An 18,650-nucleotide genomic window follows, 5' to 3' on the forward strand; every position below is an offset into this window, starting at 1 on the left:
GGCCCCGCCCCGCCCGCGTCTCATTGGCTGCGCCGCCTGCCCGTCTGTGGTTCCCACCTTCCTATTGGCGGCGGCGGCGGCGATATGCAAATCGGAGCGCTGTGCCCGCTCACTCGCCCCGGTGGCACCGGCGGGGCCGGGCGGGAGCGGGGACAGGGGACGGGGGACAGGGGACAGGGGACAGGGGACAGGGGACGGGGGACAGGGGACAGGGGACAGCCCGGTCCGGGGAGGGAGCAGGGACAGGGGACAGGGGACAGGGGACAGGGGACAGGGGACAGCCCGGTCCGGGAAGGGAGCAGGGACAGGGGACAAGGGACAGCCCGGTCCGGGGAGGGAGCAGGGACAGGGGACAAGGGACAGGGGACAGGGGACAGGGGACAGGGGACAGCCCGGCCCCGGCAGGAGCGGGGACAGGGCACAGCCCGGTCTGGGCAGGAAGCGGGGACAGGGGACAGGGGACAGGGGACAGCCCGGTCCGGGGAGGGAGCGGGGACAGGGGACAGGGGACAGGGGACAGCCAGGCCCCAGCAGGGACAGGGGACAGGGGACAAGGGACAGCCCGGCCCCGGCAGGGTCAGGGGACAGGGGACAAGGGACAGGGGCCAGCCCGGCCCCGGGAAGTGCCCCGCGGTGTTTGACCCCGCGCGGTGCCCCGGGGCGTCAGCTCCATGCAGCGCTGCGGGAGCACCGCCGGCACACGCAGCGCTCCTCAGCCCCCGGGCTGTCCCCAGCCCCGCGGCTTCATGCGACCCCCTCAAGGACACCCCAGCCCCCGAGGTGCCCCCGAGGTGCCTTCGTTCCCCCCCAACTCCCCAGTCCCTCCCAGCTCCTCCGGGAGTTACAGGAAACACCGCGCTGAAGAGTGAAAAATTGCCTCATAGCTGGGGACAGAGATGTGGGTTTGGCGGACACAGCGGCTGCTGGAACACGCAGAAATGTTCCAGCTCGGGATGGAGGAAATAAGATTTTTGTCAAGAGCTGCCTCAAGAATACACCCCCGCCGAGATTAGAAATCAGTGATTTTGTGATTAAACACCTCATCGCTGCTCATCGCTGCAGCGCCTGAGCCAATAGGGGCAAAAAAAAAAATAAATAAATTTGGGGGCAGATTTAAACTGGGACATCTCTGAGAATTTTTATAAAGTGGTCATTTTTTACCAGGTTTGTGCTGTAATGAGTGCCTGCAGCTCCCAACCCGCACCCTCATTCCCACAGGTTGATCCATAAAACCTTCAGGGCCAGGCTGGAGGCAGCACTGCGTTGGTGGGTGCCTTCTCACAGGTCTGCTCTATATGCTGAGTTTGATTTCCCCAGCTGTAATTTAGACACTGGTGTTACTCATCGGAAATACAGAGTGAAAATTAAAGCCCACTTTAGAAAAGGGAAAAAAAAATTTGTTTTCATGGCATTTAATTTTTCCCCCCTCTAAAATAACCCTGGTGAATCTTGCATCTGGTTTCAAACATTTCCCTCCCGGCTTTAAATTTCCAAGAGCTTTAAATATTCATTTACAAAACAAAATTAAAATATTGTGGGTTTGCAATACCAGGAAAACCCACAGCATGATTCCATCAGGCCCTTGAGATAACACCAAAACCCTGAAAAACCACATGGGACCAATGGCAGCAATGAGGGGGTTCAGCCTGGTTTGTCCTTGTACTACAAAAATGGTAATTATTTTTGTTTGCATAGAACCCCCCCCCGCCCCAAAAAAAAAAAAAAGGGAATAAAGTATCAGAGTTGCTTTTTTAGAAAATAAAAGACATCTTCCAAATCACTGCTATGCCAGTGCCAGACCCCTCAGCTCACTCTGCTTTCTTGGGGGGGGAGATGTCCTAAACCCTCCACTCTGGGGTCTGCCCCGTTCACCCCCATCCCTGTAACACAACCTGGAGGAAATCTGTTCCATAAATAATCCTGTTTGGCTTTGTGACACCTGCCAGGGGTACTGCTTGTTCCCCCTCGCCCTCCAGCTGGCCACACATGTCCTGCCCCAGCCCTGAGCCCAGCTCTGAAAGGACAGGGAGTCTTGGGGAAAGTCTGGAAGCAGGGAGCAAAGCCAAGGAACCTTCCCTGCTGGCTCCCGAGCACCTCGTGTGAGGTGAGAGCAGCCTTCCTGAAAGGGAGAGAAAAAAAATAAATTAAAATAAAGCAGGGGATATTTTTATTCATCCTTGTCTTCTGCTAAAAATAACCAGTGTTAATCTGCCTGGGGAGCGTGGGGAGGAGAGGAGTCCCTCCACCTTGGCTGCACAGTGTAGAGCCACATCAGTGAATCTCTTGAGAGCAGAGGAAGTGGGTTTTCTCTTTTCTCTTGGTTTCCTTTCGCGTGTGGCAGCACAAAGCGCTGGTCCCGGGGGCAGGGATCCTCCCTTTCCCGGGGGGATCAAACCCATCCTTCCCCCGGGAACCCAGACCACCATTGTCCATTTTGGGGGTCAAAGCAGCTTTTCTTTGCAGCCTGACGACGCCGTGGTGTGTGCGCCCCTCGGAGGGCCCCGTTTGCCGCTGGCACCGGGGGTGCAGCGTGGCAGGAGCCGGTGCCGTGGTCGTGGGAAGCTGTGTGTTTACGGGAGGTGCAGCCAGGGGTTGCACAACAGGCGGCAGAGAGCAGGAGAACACCGTGTCCTTGCCACTGGCTGTAGGTGCAGCGGAGCTCCCAGCAGGAATGGACGGACGTGGGGACGCGGGGGGATGGGGCAGGAGGGCGAGACCACTCGCTTGGCATGAGGACTGTCGACCCCGGGGGTGCAGAGCAGCTGGGAAGCCGCTTTCTGTATGAAACTCCCCCCCAGATCTCCCTGCGGGAAGGCCGCTGGGTGTGGAATGATCGGCCAGACCCAGCCTGGGGCAGTCCCTGTGATCCCTCCCGAGGCTGCGGCAGCCTCCCCCTCTCTGCCTGGACCCACGGCTCCCCACATGACTTTTTAACAGCCGAGGGGCCAACCCATCCCACTCACACGTGGGGACCCCCAGAGAAGTCCCTGCTCTGTCACAAGCCTGATCCTGCCCTACCCTGCAGTGTGGCCAGAGCCGGATCTTTCCAGGTGCATTTCCAGCCCATAAATTACCAGATTGTGGCCCAAAATCCTGGCCCTTGTTGCAAAAAGCCCCCAAGCCAGCAGACAGGGGCACCTCCCTCCAGAGGCTTCACTGATCCTAGATCCATCCCTGAGTTCCCATCTTCCTCACGGCCCTTCCTTCCAGACAGCGGGGACAGCTTTTGCCAGATGAAAGGACACAAATATTTTCCCAGATTATTTCCCTCCTGAGGAAATGGGGGAAATCGCTGCCTTCCCCGGCTGGCAACGAGCAGCAGAGAGGTGGACAGAGCCCAGAGCTCCCCCAGCCCTGCCGGAGATCCAGCCCCACACGAGTAAGGGCAGGATGCAGCGGCGGGGCCGGAGCAGGGAGGATAAATAAAGTCCGGCTTTGCCGTCCTGGCTTGTGGCCACTTCTAACACAAAGTACATTCCGGTCTGGACGTAACGAGCTGTACCAGCCTCCGCCGGGGAGGGCGGATGGCTGGGGGTGGCTGGGGCTCCCGCCCCGGCGGGGCTGTCAGGGTGGGGGTGCGAGCCGGCACCTCTGCCCGGGGGTGGGCGCAGGGGTGACGGGGGCATCAATCCCCGCCGAGGACGCTCAGCTGTGCGGAGGCTGTGCCCTGCCATGGAGATGCTCCTGCCAGACGGATCTGAGCCCCGAGAACTCCTGGACATCGCCCTCAGGTGCCCCAATGCTCGCGGGGCGCCCGGAGAGCCGCGGGTTGGGGGCGCAGCCGGCCGGGCTGGGCGCAGAGCGTGACTCGGGCCAGCGCTACGGCTGCGCCCCGCGAAGCCCCGCCGGCAGTTCCCGGAGCTTCGGACCCGGTCTCAGCCTCTCCACGCCGGGAGCCGCAGCCCGGGAGCCCGGAGGAGCCGCCGGGGCCGGACCGGGCCGTGCCCCTGCCGGGAGCTGCACCGGGCGGGCGCGGTGCCAGGCGCCCGGCGTGGGGACGCGATGTACCGGCCGCGGGAGCGCCGGGAACAGCCTGACTCAGCGCCGGGCCGGCGGGGGGGCACCCGGCCAGGGCCACCCGGGGCCCGGCCAGCGGCTGGGCTCGCCCGGGGCTCCTGGCTGGTGGGGTCCGGTGTGGCCCCCCAGCACCACCTCCCGGCACCCCCCCACGGCAACCACCAGTAATCCCCTGGCATCTCCCCCAGTATCCCCCCAGTGCTCCCCCCAGCACCTCCCAGGACCCCCCCCTTCATCCCTTTCAATATCCCCCTAATATCCCACCCCAGTATCCCCCCAGTATCCCCCCAGCACCTCCCAGGATCCCCTGTAATCCCTTTCAATATCCCCCCTAATATCCCACGCCAGTATCCCCCCAGTATCCCCCCAGCATCTCCCAGGATCCCCTGTAATCCCATTCAATATCCCCCCAATATCCCACTCCAGTATGCCCCCAGTATCCCCCCAGTATCCCCCCAGCACCTCCCAGGATCCCCTGTAATCCCTTTCAATATCCCCCCTAATATCCCACCCCAGTATCCCACCCCCCCGCTCCCGCCATGTCCCCCCCGACATCCCTGCCAATATCTCCCCCCTCATCGCCCCGGTCTCAACCCCTGCATGCCCCCAGCATCACCCCCAGCACCCTTTCAGCACCCCCAGAGTGAATCCCCATCAATGTCATGGAGGTATCCCCCAGAACCCTCCCCTCCTCACCCCCGGTCTGCTCCCCCAGCACAGCTCGCCAGCATTTCAGGGAATTTAAGGCTAAAAACACCCACTGAGGGGGAACCCAGCTGCAGGGAGCACTTCCCCCCAAGGTGGCTGTTGCAGAGCACCCAGCCTCGAGCTCTCCCCGGACTGGTGCAGCCCAACATCCCCTCCTTGCCCTCCCCCCTCCCTGCCGTGCACTGCTTCCAGCAGCGCAAATTATTCAGGATGAGGATTTTTTCCACTTGTGCCCTGGTGGACAGCATCAGGGGGGGCTTGTGGAGGTGTGTGAGTGCCTGGATGTCCTCCCAGGGCCACTTCTGCATCCCCATGTCCCACTTGCAAACTCCACTACTGCCCTGAGCTGGGCAGTGCTCAGCTCTCGGCAGCTCTGGGGGGACAGCTTGAAGGGACCCCACTTCCAGCCCCAAGGCCAACCCTGAGGATGGAGGAAAGACTGAGATCCTCATGCCAGGATTGGGAGCCCCTGGGGCTGATACTTGCCTCGGATAGGTCCCTGTCCTTCAGTCTTCCCCTCTTCCAGCTTCCTGAGAAAAAAATCAGAGTGGGAAAACAGGAGCATGTCTGGCATTGTTCCCTCTGTCACAGGCAAAGGCAAAGCCAAAGCAGCCGAGAAAAATCATCAACAACTGGTTTTGGCAAGAAGAGGCAAACCAGAGCTTTCCATGAATTTTTTTTTTCCTTTTTGCTAGAAAGGTTGCTTTTCTTCCAGAGAGAGCTTGAAGGATGGCCTCTCGCCAACTTCATCCAAAGTCATCTCCCTGGGACAGTGAAAACCTGGCCCAGATTTGGGAAAACCCTAAGTCACAGGATCAGGCCCCCACATCCCTGGGGTCTGCACCCTTTTGTGCCTCATGACTTGGAGCTGCCATGGAGGCACAGCTTAAGGAGGTGGGGGCAGACTGGGGCATCTCCCCGAGGATTTGGGATTCCCCAAATCCCTGGTGCTGCCTGGGGTGTCCCACACTCTGCAAGGATGTGTTTCATCCCTCTGGATCCTGCTGTAGCCAAGGGACATCCTGAGAGGGGCTACTGCCCCCCCGGGCTGCCCCAGCCCTGTCCTGAGCAGCACCGGGGGTAAAGGCTTATGGGGGGGAACAAACCCCAGAGCCAACAGCAGGCAGGGAGCCCCAGGTGCCTCTGTGCACCCCCAAACACCTCTGTGCACTCTCAGATGGCTCTGGGCAGCCCCTCAGGCACAAGCAGCCCAGGAGTGCCCCACAGCAGCCCCTGTGCCCCCCAGCCCAAAGCCCAGGAGCGCCTCTGACCCTGCTGCAGGACCACCATCGTCACCCCAGGCTGCAGCAAACTGGGGCGTGCAGTGTGTGGGGGCATGGAGTTAATTAGGCTGTGCCTGGGGTCTTCCCCTGCTGAAATCACTGCCCTGAGCTGGAGCTGAAGGGCTGCTGCCCGTCCTTTCCACCATGGGGGCCCTGGAGCTGCTCAGCACCCCCAAAAAACACATTCCCCCCATCCCGGGGCTGGGGCTGGCAGCCTCTCTGCCCCCAGGGTGAGGGCTGCACCAGCAAACACCCAGACACACACACACACTTTTTCCTTGGAGTGATTTGCAAGGCTGGGAGTGGGGTGACTTTTCTGGGGGTGTCTGCAAAGTTGGGCATTGGGTGGGCACCCCACCGGAGCTGCAGCGAGTTGGGGGTGCAGGGACGCCCTGGAAGGGGCAGAGAGGGAGTTTCAGTGCATCTGCGCAGAAATTAAAAAGAAATCGAGAAGGAGAAAAAGAAGAAGAGGGAAAGGCGATGTTTGGGGGCAAAAAAAAGGGTTAAAGCAGTGCAGAGGAGGAGAGGTGAAGGCCGAGGGTTGGCGGAAGGGGGGGAGTGGCGGGGAGAGGTTGGGGAGCGGAGCTGGGCTGGGTGAGAACATCCTGTACCCTCGGGTGACAGCGGGCGGGGGGGTGAGGGGGCACTGGGGCGGGGGCATGTGCCACACACCTCCCTGGGAAGTGGGGCACCCCTCGGGTGACCCGGAGGGCACAGTGGGGACAATCCTGCTGATGGGGTGAGGCTGGGGAGGGTCTCGGGCTGCCCTCGGCCCCAGCGTCCCTTCGGTCTCATGTTCCCCGCTGCTTTTTAACCAAGCAGGGAGAGCCCCGTGCAGGGCAGGGGAGGAGGAAGGGGCACCCCAATCCTTGTACCCCTCCTTCCCCCGTCCCCCAGGTCTCCCCACAGGGAAGCAAAGCTCGCTGCAGCAAAGCCCTCCTGCACAAGGATGCCCGGCTCACACCGCGCTTTGCGGCTGAGGCTGCCCCCTCCCTGCCGGGGGTCCCCCCTGTCCCCAGGGCTGGCAGCACCCCACACGCGCCAGGGGCCCCTTCCTGTGTTTGTTAAGACGCCGTGACTCAGGCGTCTGGTTTTCGGTTTAAGCCAATATTTACCAGCCGAGAGCTGCCAAAACAAAGCTGCGGCTTCACCAGCAAATATAGGGCTGAGATGGGGCGGGGGGAGGGGAGGGGGATTTGTGCGACCCCCACCTCAGCACAGCCACTCCCTTCCCACCTTTCTGGTGCCCCCATCGTCCTCCTGCCAGCGGAGGGACACCACAGAAATGGGGACACCACAAACCCCCCCATCAAGCACACCAGAGGTTACGCCCCAAACATCACTGCCCGTCCTTCCCGGGGGACCCCACTGCAGGACCCGAGGAGTGTCAGAGCTGGGGGCATTTCAGCACTCCCAAGGCTGCGCTGTCCCTGGATTGGGGGGTCCCTGCCGGGCTGGGGTCCCCGGGCCGTGGGCACGGTGCCGCTGCCCTCTGCCGGTCCCGGCGCGGCCGGGGCTGGGCGTCGCTCACATCCTGCCCCTGCCAAGAACACAAAGCCCCGGCCGGGGCCGGCCCTGGGCAGGCAGGGCTCCCCGCATCCCAGGAAATGCCAGCCTCTCCGGGGTGCTCCCGCTGGTGTGGAACAGCTGCTGGGGACCCCGCACGGATGAGGAGTCCAGGGAGAGACCCTGTGTCCCGTGTCCCCTCCCCTCGCTCTGCCTGGGGCTGGCTGCTGCAGGAGAGGGGCTGCTGTCCCCGTCCCTGTGCCCAGCTCCCCCTTACGCCACACCTCATCCTGCACCAGTGAGGACATTGATCTGGTGGCCTCTTGCCAGGACCACCACGACAATGAGAACAAGACCCTCCAGATTTTGACCACCCGCCACAATTTTAAAACTAAAATCCAGCTCAGAATTTTCTCCTCTAGCAGCCCCTCTGAGCCAGACTGGCAGGGGCCAGCAGGTCCCTGTATTGCCCCCCATGTTCCCCTTCAACAATGGGGACTCCCCCAAGCTGTGCCACCCTCCCAGCTGTGTCCCTGGTGTTTCTGCAGGTGCAGATCCTCAAGCTGCCAGTCACCCTTGTCCTGAAAAAAAAGTTTCCTGCAGCACCTCCTCAGTTGCCCCCAGCCTTTGTGGCCTCCCCATCTGGTGCAGAGCCCTCGGGGCAGTGGGGAGTGGTGCTGTGGGTGCCTGGTTCTTGTGATCCTCAGGGACAGAAAAACATGGGGTGAAGTCTGCATTGGAGAAGCCAAGAACACCCTCTCTGATGATGCCCTCATCTCCTGCTGCTTCCACAGCTCTGCCAGACAGGTGCCTCCTCTTCCTCACCTGGCTCTGGTACGTCTGTGCCACAGCAGGAAATAAACCAAGGCAAGCGCAACCCAAGCAGCTCCCTCAGATCCTGGGGCTGCTGCATCTTCCCCTTCCTCCATCCCATTTTTAAAACTCCCCTTGAGCAGAGCTCAGCCCACGGCTGCTGCTGGCCTGGCCCAGATTGTTGTATGATTGCACACACATACAGGCAAAGCCATCATGTCCAGGTGGCTTCTTCCAGCACCGTCTGGCCCTGCTGTCCCTGTCCTGGGCCAGGCACCTGGCTTGAGTGAAAACGCCACCTTGAAGCTTGGCAGAAGCTGGTCTTAATTCAAATTCTCCCACAACCAGCCCCAGGAATGCCTGGAGAGGAGGAAATACAGGGCGGCAGGGGCAGCATAGAGGGGCACAGGGGGAGCTCTTTCTTCACCACTGGCTGTAGGAGTCGTGGGGGTCCCTGCAGACACCGAAGTTGCTGTTGGTGATGGAGCCCACGATGGTTTTATTGGCGTCACAGGTCAAGCCTCTCTCGCAGGGACACTTGTAGTAGACCCCATAGATGCTCTGCAGGGAGCAAGGACTCAGTGCAGCGGGGGGAACATGCCCCATCCCTGCCCAGCCCTGGGAACAGGGAAGCACCTACCTTTGGAGAGCACTCCTGGGACTCAGCTGCCTTCGGAGCACATCGGGCCAGGCTGAGGCCGTTGACCCGGTGGCAGCAGCCGCTCTTGCACTGGGCACTCTGCAGGCACAGCTCCCCAGTATCCTGCAGCACAAGGCAGGGCCTGAGCACCGGGTCCCTCTTTGTTCCCCTTTAATCTCGCTCTAGCTGTGAGCCCACGGGGTTTGGGTGGGTGTTGAACACCAGCTCTGCCTTTCGGCTGAGGCTCAGCACCACTGCCCCCATGCCCCAGCCTCCCACTCTGCAGCATTTCCTCAGTCTGGCCCAAAATACCACCCACCAAAGTGTGTTTTGCAGGACTCACAGGAGGGCTGAGACACCACAGGGAAAGCATTTCCCCTCCCCAGGCCCTGTGAACCATCCAGGGTGGGGGTCCTGGCTGGCTCAAGCAGCTGAGAGCTGTCTGATACACTTTCTGCATTCCCTATCCCTTTATAGAGCTGATTTCCCAGGCTCCAAGTTCCCTCACAACACCAGAAAACCCAGCAGACACCTCCAACCCTCTGTGCAGCGGTGGGAGCATCCTGTGCCAAGCACAGGGCTGGTCTCCCCTTACCAGGTTGAAGATGAGCCCTCGCTCGTGCTGCGCCAGCAGGGCTGGGGCCAGGAGCAGCAGGGCCAGCAGGCAGGCAGGCAGCACCTTGGCCATGGTGGGCTTGATGTGGGCTCTGCCACGGGGCCAGCAGGTGTTTTATAGCCCCTGTCTCCATCAGCTGACGTGGCTGCTCCTATCACACCTCAGCTCGTGGCACTGGGGCACTGCTGCACTGCCCAGGGCACGGACCCAGCGATGCCTGGGCAGCCAGGGCTACCAGGTCCTGTTCCCATGTGACTGTCCCCACTGGCCATGTCAACCTGCCCTTAGTAGCTCCTTTGGTCACAGGGAACACAAAATAATGGCACTTCTGTGCTTCTTCTTCCTCCTCTGCTTCCCACAGTGGGCTGTGGAGCTGGAGCTCTCTGGAATGCCCTCCTTGCTGGGTGCTGCTGATGCTTCACGGGCACGGTGAGGGCTGGTTGCCATGGCAGGAGCTCTGCTCCACGGGAAAGCCACCAGATCCTCCATCTCTCAAATGGAATCGTGGACACCGAGAAACCTGCTGGAGAAAGTTCATATTGTGCAAGACAGCACAGCCCCCTGCAAGGATCCAGAGCCCACCAAGGTCCCCAGCCCAAGGGCCAGCACTTCAGCCCGCCCTGCCAAATATTTGCTCTGTCTTCCAGTGTTTGGGGGGGTGGGGCTGATGAAAGGAAAACAGCCCTGGGAACGACACAGATTTTCATGCCCACAGTGGCTTGGCTGTTCTTGGACATGATTAATGGCCACATAGCCCTGGCCTTTGACAGCCACAGGAGTGATGCTGAGGCTGGCACTGGCTGCAGGGTGACTGTCACACTGCCACGTGGCCCCGGTCCCCACGAGAGGAGCTGAGCCTGTGTGGTCACTCAGGATGATGCAGGGCAGATGTGGCTCCTGGAGAGAGGTGCCAAGGTGGCTACAAGTGCCTGCAGCCCTCTGGGCCTGCCCATGCTCCTCTGGCACCAGGACAAGGGGTCTGGGCAGAGACCTGGCCTTGCCCAGGTGCTGGCTGACACCCCGGTGTGTCCTGCTAGCAGGATGAGCCATCTCCCTTCCTGCAGTGGAGCTGTGGGGATGTGCCCTCCCTGCCTGCAGCCCCCACCCCAGTGATGCAGCAGCCTTTGTGCTCCCTACCAGTGCAGGTGACACGGGCTGGGAGGGCAGAGGGGAGCAGCCAACAGAATTTGGGACACATCACAGGGCACACAGCAGAGCCCGGTGACATCCTGGGGGTCACGGCACAGCCCCTGGCACATTCTGGGGCACACGCTGGAGGTCAAGACACATCCCGGGTCTCATCCCAAGACGCATCCCGGGGCATGTGGCACAAGCTGGGACACACCCAGGGGTGCACGGTGCAGCCCAGGCACATCCTCACACACATCCCGGGTGTGCAGGGCACAGCCCAGGGCGTTACTGGGGGCACAGCGGGGGGACAGAGTGCCCCCCTGAGCGCATTGCAGGGCACAGGGGCACTCCGGGGCACAGCCCAGGGGCACAGGGTGCACCCCAGGACACACCACGGGGTGCACCAGGGGATATTTGGGTTATCCCAGGGTGCATCTTAGGGCGCACGAAGGAGGCGAAGGGTGCATCCCGAGAGAGCATCCCAGGCACGCAGGGCGCATCCCCGGGGCTCCTCCAGGGAGCATCCCGGGAGCGCATCCCGAAAGGCACCGCCCGCCTCCTCCCGCGCCCGCCCCGGCTGCGGGAGCGGGGTCGCTCCGGCTCCTCCCGAGTCCCCCCCGGCTCGGCGGGGGTGGGAGGAGGTCTCGCCGCCGCCCCCCGGGGCGGTCCCGCCGCTGCCGGAGCCTCCCGCCGCCCCCGCTGCCGCCGGGCGGGGCCGGAGCGGGCGCCCCGGGGCCGGGGCCGGAGCGGGGCCGGAGCGGGGCCGGAGCGGGGCCGGGACCGCTGCCCGGACCGCTGCCCCCGCCATGTCCAAGCTGCTGCCGGCGCAGGAGGCGGCCCGGATCTACCACACCAACTATGTGCGGAATGCGCGGGCCATGGGGGTGCTCTGGGCCCTCTTCACGCTCTGCTTCTCCATCCTGATGGTGGTGACCTTCATCCAGCCCTACTGGATCGGCGACAGCATCGACACGCCGCAGGCCGGCTACTTCGGCCTCTTCTCCTACTGCATCGGCAACGCGCTCACCGGTGAGCTCATCTGCAAGGGCAGCCCCCTGGACTTCGGCACCATCCCCTCCAGTGCCTTCAAAACTGCCATGTTCTTCGTAGGCATCTCCACCTTCCTCATCATCGGCACCATCCTCTGCTTCAGCCTCTTCTTCTTCTGCAACGCGGCCACCGTCTACAAAGTGTGTGCCTGGATGCAGCTGGCGGCGGGTGAGCGGGGCTGGGGAGATGCGCGGGGAGCGGGGGGATGCCATGGGCCGACCCTTTTCCCTTTCTGCCCTCGATTCTGCTGGGAATGGGGGTTTGGCCAGTTAAGAGACCCCAGTGTCACCTCCATGCCATTTGCTCCCCCTTACTGGTTACCAGTGGGGAGTTTTTAGTAAAAAACTCCTTCCAGGGCAGTCGAGACACAGCAGACTGGCCGCATGTCGGGTGATGCTTCCCCGGTGCTGCTGCCAAACCTGGCGGCCCCAAACCTTGTGGCTGCCAAAACTTACCTGGGGCAGCTTCTCCCAGCGCCCCTGCTCCTGCTCAGCCGCAGGGAGGCTTCAGGTCGAGAGCACAAAAAAAAAAAAAACAAACCAGGGCACAGAGCGCTGTCCTGTGTTTGGCATCCCGCAGGAATGAAGCAGGGGGACAGCGATGAATTTTGCTGGCCCTCTGTAGTAACTCCCTGAGCTCGGGGAATAACGCGCGAGGAAGATGAAACACGAGGAGGGGACTGACTGACTGATTTGGTGCCATCACTCGCATTTTCTCGCTTTGCTGCCCGTCCCCGCGGTTCTCAGGCCTTCCCCATCTCTCCCCCAAGGCACTTGAGACATCTGGTAACCCAACTCCTGCGTTTGCTCGGAGCCTCAGCTGAAAGCCAAGCCAGCGCTTTGCTGCTCCTGAATCATTCATGTGAGCTGACAGCCCGCGGGAGGGGCAGCGGGGTTTCTTCAGCTCCCAGCTAAAGAATCGAGCTCAAGCAAAGATTTAGATAAGAAGCTTGGGGCAGCTCAGCCTCCTGGGGAGCAGGAGCAGAGACAGGCTTTGCTGTGGTAGTTGGGGTTTTTATGTTTTTTGTTGTTGTTCTGAATGGGGGTAGAGAAATTTGTCACAGGCAGTTCTGGCCAGATGGACAGGTACTGCTGCATTTTAGGAATTACTTTAAAAAGTGGGCAGGCTGAGAGAGGATCCATTTCCTGACCTTTGCTCTGAACCAGGGCACAATTTCACAAAAATTATTTCTTTCCCACTTCCTCCATTTCTCTGTTAGTTACAGGGAAGATTTATTCTGTATTCAGTCAACCAACTGCTTTTCCATGAAGAGAAATCCTCTCTGCAGACCAAGGAAGCTGCCTGCTCACCTTGCTGCTGGCTTGTCCCCAAGCCAAGAGAAAAGAAAACATTGGCAAAGGACAAGGCCACTGCCCCAGAAGGGGGTTCTGGTTTATTGAGCACCTGGTGGCAGAGAAGGGGCACAGGTGTGGGACAAGGTGCATTTAAGGAGGCTGCAGATGTCCATGAGGGGCAGGGAGAAACATCTGCTTGTCCACCACGGGTTTGTTTCTTGTGTGAGAGGAGTCAGGGACTGCCTCACATCTGCACCAGTTACTTCCAACATAAGAGTGGAGCGTGTGAAGGGCTTTTGTTAATCCTGTCCCAAAACCTTGTATATGAGCTCATCCCGAGCCTGGCCATTGTTCTTGTCCAGTAAATACAATTTCTCTGAGCAGGGGAAAAAGGCACTTCTGAGATTTTGGGGCATGAGCTGCCCTTCAGCAACCTGCTGGCACTGGGGATGGTGCAGCTGCCGTGGCAAAGGTGAGGTGCTGGGGACCCCGTGGCCAGGCTGCAGCAGCTCCCAAGGTGTGTGTGAGCTCTGAGAGCAGTCACAGGAGGAGCTGCTGCTGGAACCACCACAGCTGAGCAAGCAGAATTAATCTGCCCACAAAGCTGCTGCTGACAGCAGCTCTACCTTAGCAAACCCTAAGCTGGAATCAGCTGCAAGGCGCTAGGCCGGGGTCTCCCCCTCGTGCAGACTAAACCCGTTCCAGTTTTGTTTGGAGAAGACATTTCCTTGGCGTGACACGGCCAGGGCTCTGTGCAGAGGGAGCAGAGACGTTGCCTGGGCAACGCTGCGACGGGAGATGCTCGTGGGAAGGCAGCACAGCAGATCCTGCTCCTCCCTGCCTGTGCAGCACAGCAGAGCCCACGGGGATGAGCAACCCCAGTGCCTTTAAGGGACCAGTCTGTAGTACCTGATGTGTTTGCAGCATGATGTTTGCTCCTCCAGCTGCTCTCTGCACTTCGGTATTGATGCCTGGAAAATAGAATACATCTTTCCAGTTGGGGGGAATATAAAAGCAAACCTTTAGCTGAAAGCTTTCAGGTGAACAACATGGTGAAGAGTATATGTGGTATAGTAATTCTTCAATTTTTATAAGGTTAGGAGATTAGTGCACTTATCATACACTGTCCAATCAAAAGGTTAGTTGGTTAGGTAATAATTCCTGGGGTCCTGACCCTCTGGAAGCTGTCCAGAGGTTTCTTTTGTCCCACTTTTGTTATGTCTGGTCCAGATTCTGGTTGGAAAACAGAACATCCTTGAACTTGGTTCTCTTCTTGGAATAAGACTAAACAATATTTAGGAATGTGTTTATAAGGTTAGCTTACTGTTCCTAAAGGTAGTAAAGAAAGATAGAAAAAATACTAGAAGCTACAGCAATCTACAAAGCTACGAATTTATGTAAAACATAAAAAGCTAAAAATCTTAGGCATCATCATCAGCTCAGGAGCTCAATGTCCCCCTGTCCCTGCAGCCACAGGGCTGATGATCGGCTGCCTGATCTACCCCGACGGCTGGGACTCGAGCGAGGTGAAGCGAATGTGCGGGGACAAAACTGACAAATACACCCTGGGCGCCTGCACCGTGCGCTGGGCCTACATCCTGTGCATCATCGGCATCCTGGACGCCCTCATCCTCTCCTTCCTGGCCTTCGTGCTGGGCAACCGGCAGGACAACCTCCTCCCCTCGGATTTCAAAGTGGAGAACAAAGGTGGGTGTGGTGGGATTGCTCCTGAGCGCTCCTGCACAGAGATTCAGCCCCACGGGGTGATGCCTTGAGAGGCTGCCCAGAACAGAGGCAGACAGAGTTAAAGGAATAAAGTGGATTTATTAAAAGGTTTTCAAAGGATACACCTTGGGCAGTGCAAGAGCTTGGTCGTGGCTCCACCCAAGATGGACTCAGAGTCACGAGTTCTGACACTTTTAGAAGTTCTGGTCCATTTCCACATTGGGGTTCAGTGTCCAATTCCAGCTCCAGGTGCTGCAGTCCCACCCTCCCAGGCTGCTCTCCTCCATTCCCTGCTGGTTGCACTTTTTGGGGCTGAAGCTGCAGCCGTGTCCTTGGTTCTGGGTGTGTGCCTGGGCTGTGAGGAGAACCTGCTGACACTTGACATGAAGCTCAGGGCTCAATACCAATGCAGTGCAGAATCTGGAAAATATGAAAGCTAAAACTTAAGGCATCAAGGTCACTGCTGTTGCTTGGGTGGATGGTGGGTGGCTTCATCCCTGCCACAGTCACACACTGCTCTGTAGGGATGCAGAGCCAGCAGCAGGCAGAAAATTGATGGAGAACAAGGCAGGAACCCAAATTCACCCAGATTACATTTCCCAGGCTTCTGAGGCTTTCTCCTCATCTTGTTTTAAATGTCTTCCCTTTTGAAAACAAACCTGCAAAACACACTCATCCTTTCAGTTTTACACACTAACTCTGCAATTCTCCTTTTGTTTTACAGAAGAGGGAAATGACTGACAGAGCTGATCACCACGTAAGTGATAACCCACACAGATTTTTAATCTTCCCAGCATCCATGATGTCACTGTTGTATTCTGATTACCAAAGGATTGATACCTGATTTTGATGCTGGAGTCACATTGGTTTTATTTGTGGCTAAAGAAGAAACAGTCTTTGCTTTGCCTCCCAAAACGGGGAAAGCACAAACCCTTGCCAAATGCAAAATAAAAGCATAAAATTTGAATTTCTACTACATTTCCCAACAGCTGCCTTACTCTTTCTGTTCCCAGGGACATCCAGAGCTCCTCTTCCATCAGCCCTTTTCTTTGAAGTGACTCTTCTAGGAAGCTTAAACATACCAAATTCTGTGGATTTTCTACAGCTGTTTTCTTCACCCATGGGGCTGCTCTTGGCTCACAGCTCTTGTGGAGCTTATTTGGTGGGAAGAGCCCAAAATGGACGTGAGAGTTTTTCTGAGTCCATCAGCAAGAGGGACAAGAGGGCAAGGATGGCAATTTGCTGCTTTTTGGGGGGTTTGTACACCTTCTTTGAAGGAAATTATTTATGAATTAAAAAAAAAAAAAAAATACCACCAAAACATCAGTGTTTTGGGTTTTGTGTCTCCTGAGGGCAGAGGAAACCCTCTGCCATATTCCAGGTTGCCCTTTTAGTGGAAAAATACCATGACAGGCCAATTCCCAGCTGAGCCATGAATCAGTTTTCTGCTCTGGGCAACAATCACCAAACACCACCTCTGGCAAAGGGCACTTTCCTGGGAATAAAAAGAAAACCAAAGAGCAAAACCAGAAAGCAACCAGGCCTGGGACAGCACCTGCAGAGCACAGCAGATGGTGCCAGTCAGCATCAACTCCCTGCACCACCCAATTAATCTGATTAAGCCATCATCTCCCATCCCATCCAACACCCACCCATGGCAGCCCTTGGCACAGCCCATTTCTAGAGAAGACAAAGCAGCTATTACCTGGCCAGAACCCCAAATCAGCCTGCATGATAATTTTCATCTCTACTTGCTGTGAATTGCTGGCTCCTGCAGCACTCAACCCAGTTCAGTTCTAACAAATACCTTCCAGTTTTATGCTTCCCTCTAAAAAAGTGGGAAGGTTTTATTGAGACTTTTGGCTAGATAAGACAGCAGAGATATGACATACTTGAAAAAATGTATCTTAGAATGGAAAAATTCCAGCAGAGTTGTCCTATTTTTTACTCTTCTCCCCTTTTTAAAATAGATCACAACACCAGCAACAAAATCTTTACCTATCTCATTCTGGAAATCAAAGCTGAGTGTTCACTAGTGAAGCAAATTCCATCCCTGAGCCCCTGACTCAGAACAGAGTTACAAGGGGAATGTATGAAGACTAGGGCTCCGTTATTAAATAATCTGTTAATCTGTTTATTGCAGGGCTTTCACAAAGGAAAAAAAAAAAAAAGACAAAGCACCCAAGTAGAAAGAATAAAAATGTATTTTCCTTCAGGTTTTAGACTGACACAGCAAGTACAAATCCTTTAGTGTGAGCATGTCACAGCAATTTGGAAATGGAACAGACCCCACGTGAACGAGCAGACGGTACAAGACTGGATCACGACAGCTTCTGCAGGGCTTCGACTCACAGGCTGCCTCTAGCCTTGGCTATCATGGTAAAAAAACCCCTCCTCCAGTCAGGGCTGGCAGAGGGAAGGGAAGGAAGGATGGGAAGGAGCTTTCAACAGTCAAAGAGTGCAGACCCCTTGTGGGAAATGTTCCTTCTTCAGCCAGTCTCAAGTAGGCAGGACTGGGTGAGCTTTCAAGAGCACAGGAATTGTTTGCCCTGCCAATGTTATCTTCACAGTCAGTTGGAAACCAGTACTGTCTGCAGTCCTCCTGTAGCAGATACAGAAGTGACCCACAACTGGAAAATGCCAGATGAAAGGAGAAAAAAAAAACCAAAAGAAAAGGTCAACTCAGTTTAAAACATTTTTTTGGTATGTTACCTGCCTTTCTTTTTTTATTTTATGCATAGAGAACCTGATCTACCACTAAAGGAACATGCAGCATGATTTGCATAAATAAGCCAAATCAGGCTCTGAACTGGAGAAACTCTGTTCAAGTGGATTAAATGAGCTGGTTTGTGAATGAATGATCCTTACGAACCACAATTCCCAAACACACACACAGAAGTGACACATAACAGTGGTCTTGGCAGCTTTGGCAATGGAAATGGTCTTGGAGAGCATCTGCATGGTCTCCAAAAACTTCTATCCTCTGCAAGCCACCACAAATCCAAAGGCCCATTTGGTCCAGAGCAAGGAGGTGACTCTGAAGTCTCAATGCTGCCAAATCTTGCTTAGAGAAGAGTGGGATGCACTGAATCTGTAACAGGATGGGCAAGTCTAGAAGAAGCCATCACAGAACTATCAAATGCCACAGTCATTTAACTTTTAATTAAAATTAATCCATTTAACCCATTATATCCAAACCCCCTCTGAGAAGTTTACATAGAAACCCCATAGAACATTTCTTACTTGGGGTAACTCTAGAAACAGCTTCTAATCCAGTATCTATGTGGAAAAGTCACTTCTCTTCCACTTCTGCTAGCTCTCTTCTTGTGCTAATGGCCCAGAAAATAAAAGGCAGTCCCATCCTGGGAAGTTATTTCTGAAGGCCTGCACCTGAAGCAAATTAAAAGAAATCTTTACACTGGAATTTCAAGTGTTGATTTTCAAAGCCCAGGGCTGCAGCATGGCTGTGATACAGGCACTGCAACCCTTCCCTTGGGAAAAAAAGTGAACGGTCAAAAAGGAAAAGTCAGAGCAGACTGCATCAGTGAAAGCCAATCTCTCAAGAATACCACCTCAAGCAAGGCAAAAAAGTGCCAGGAAGGGATAAAAAACCCCAAAAACTTATGGCTCACTATAATGTTAAGAGTTGCCTGCAATAAGGCTCTCTCTGCAGGCTGAGGGTGCACCCATCTGTTTGCTGAGGGTTGTGCGTTGAGTCAGTTCCAGCTTTTGCTTATTTTGCTTGTCACCTTTTAGTCACAGGTGTTGAAATAGAAAACATCACCAAATCCAGAAACTATTCTGACTATCAAGGGCACAGGGAAGGAGAAAAAGTAAATGGACAGGGCACTTTGGAGGAAGAAATA

The 18,650-nt window shown here is 56.8% G+C and overlaps 2 protein-coding genes across 3 annotated transcripts; one reads left to right on the forward strand and one right to left on the reverse strand.

Annotated features, from left to right (window-relative positions):
- Positions 1-8,627: 8,627 nt before the first annotated feature.
- Positions 8,628-9,806, reverse strand: CLPS (colipase). Its single transcript, XM_053998272.1, has 3 exons — positions 9,563-9,806; positions 8,968-9,090; positions 8,628-8,888 (listed from the first exon to the last, which is right to left on the reverse strand). Exons 1-3 carry the CDS (start codon positions 9,653-9,655, stop codon positions 8,751-8,753), a joined length of 354 nt encoding a protein of 117 aa, XP_053854247.1. The 5' UTR covers positions 9,656-9,806; the 3' UTR covers positions 8,628-8,750.
- Positions 9,807-11,407: 1,601 nt separating this feature from the next.
- Positions 11,408-16,139, forward strand: LHFPL5 (LHFPL tetraspan subfamily member 5). Of its 2 annotated transcripts, XM_053998271.1 has the most exons (5): positions 11,408-11,743; positions 11,825-11,932; positions 14,530-14,766; positions 15,509-15,541; positions 15,798-16,139. In XM_053998271.1, the coding sequence occupies exons 1-4, from the start codon at positions 11,521-11,523 to the stop codon at positions 15,523-15,525; spliced, it is 585 nt and encodes a 194-aa protein (XP_053854246.1). In that variant the 5' UTR covers positions 11,408-11,520; the 3' UTR covers positions 15,526-15,541; positions 15,798-16,139. The 2 variants fall into 2 exon arrangements, with proteins under 2 accessions (XP_053854246.1, XP_053854245.1); XM_053998270.1 differs by having other exon boundaries at positions 11,408-11,932; positions 15,798-16,138.
- Positions 16,140-18,650: the final 2,511 nt, after the last annotated feature.

The sequence above is a fragment of the Vidua macroura genome, chromosome 24 (genome assembly GCF_024509145.1).
Source record: "Vidua macroura isolate BioBank_ID:100142 chromosome 24, ASM2450914v1, whole genome shotgun sequence".
In the NCBI taxonomy this organism is placed as follows: Eukaryota; Metazoa; Chordata; class Aves; order Passeriformes; family Viduidae; genus Vidua; species Vidua macroura.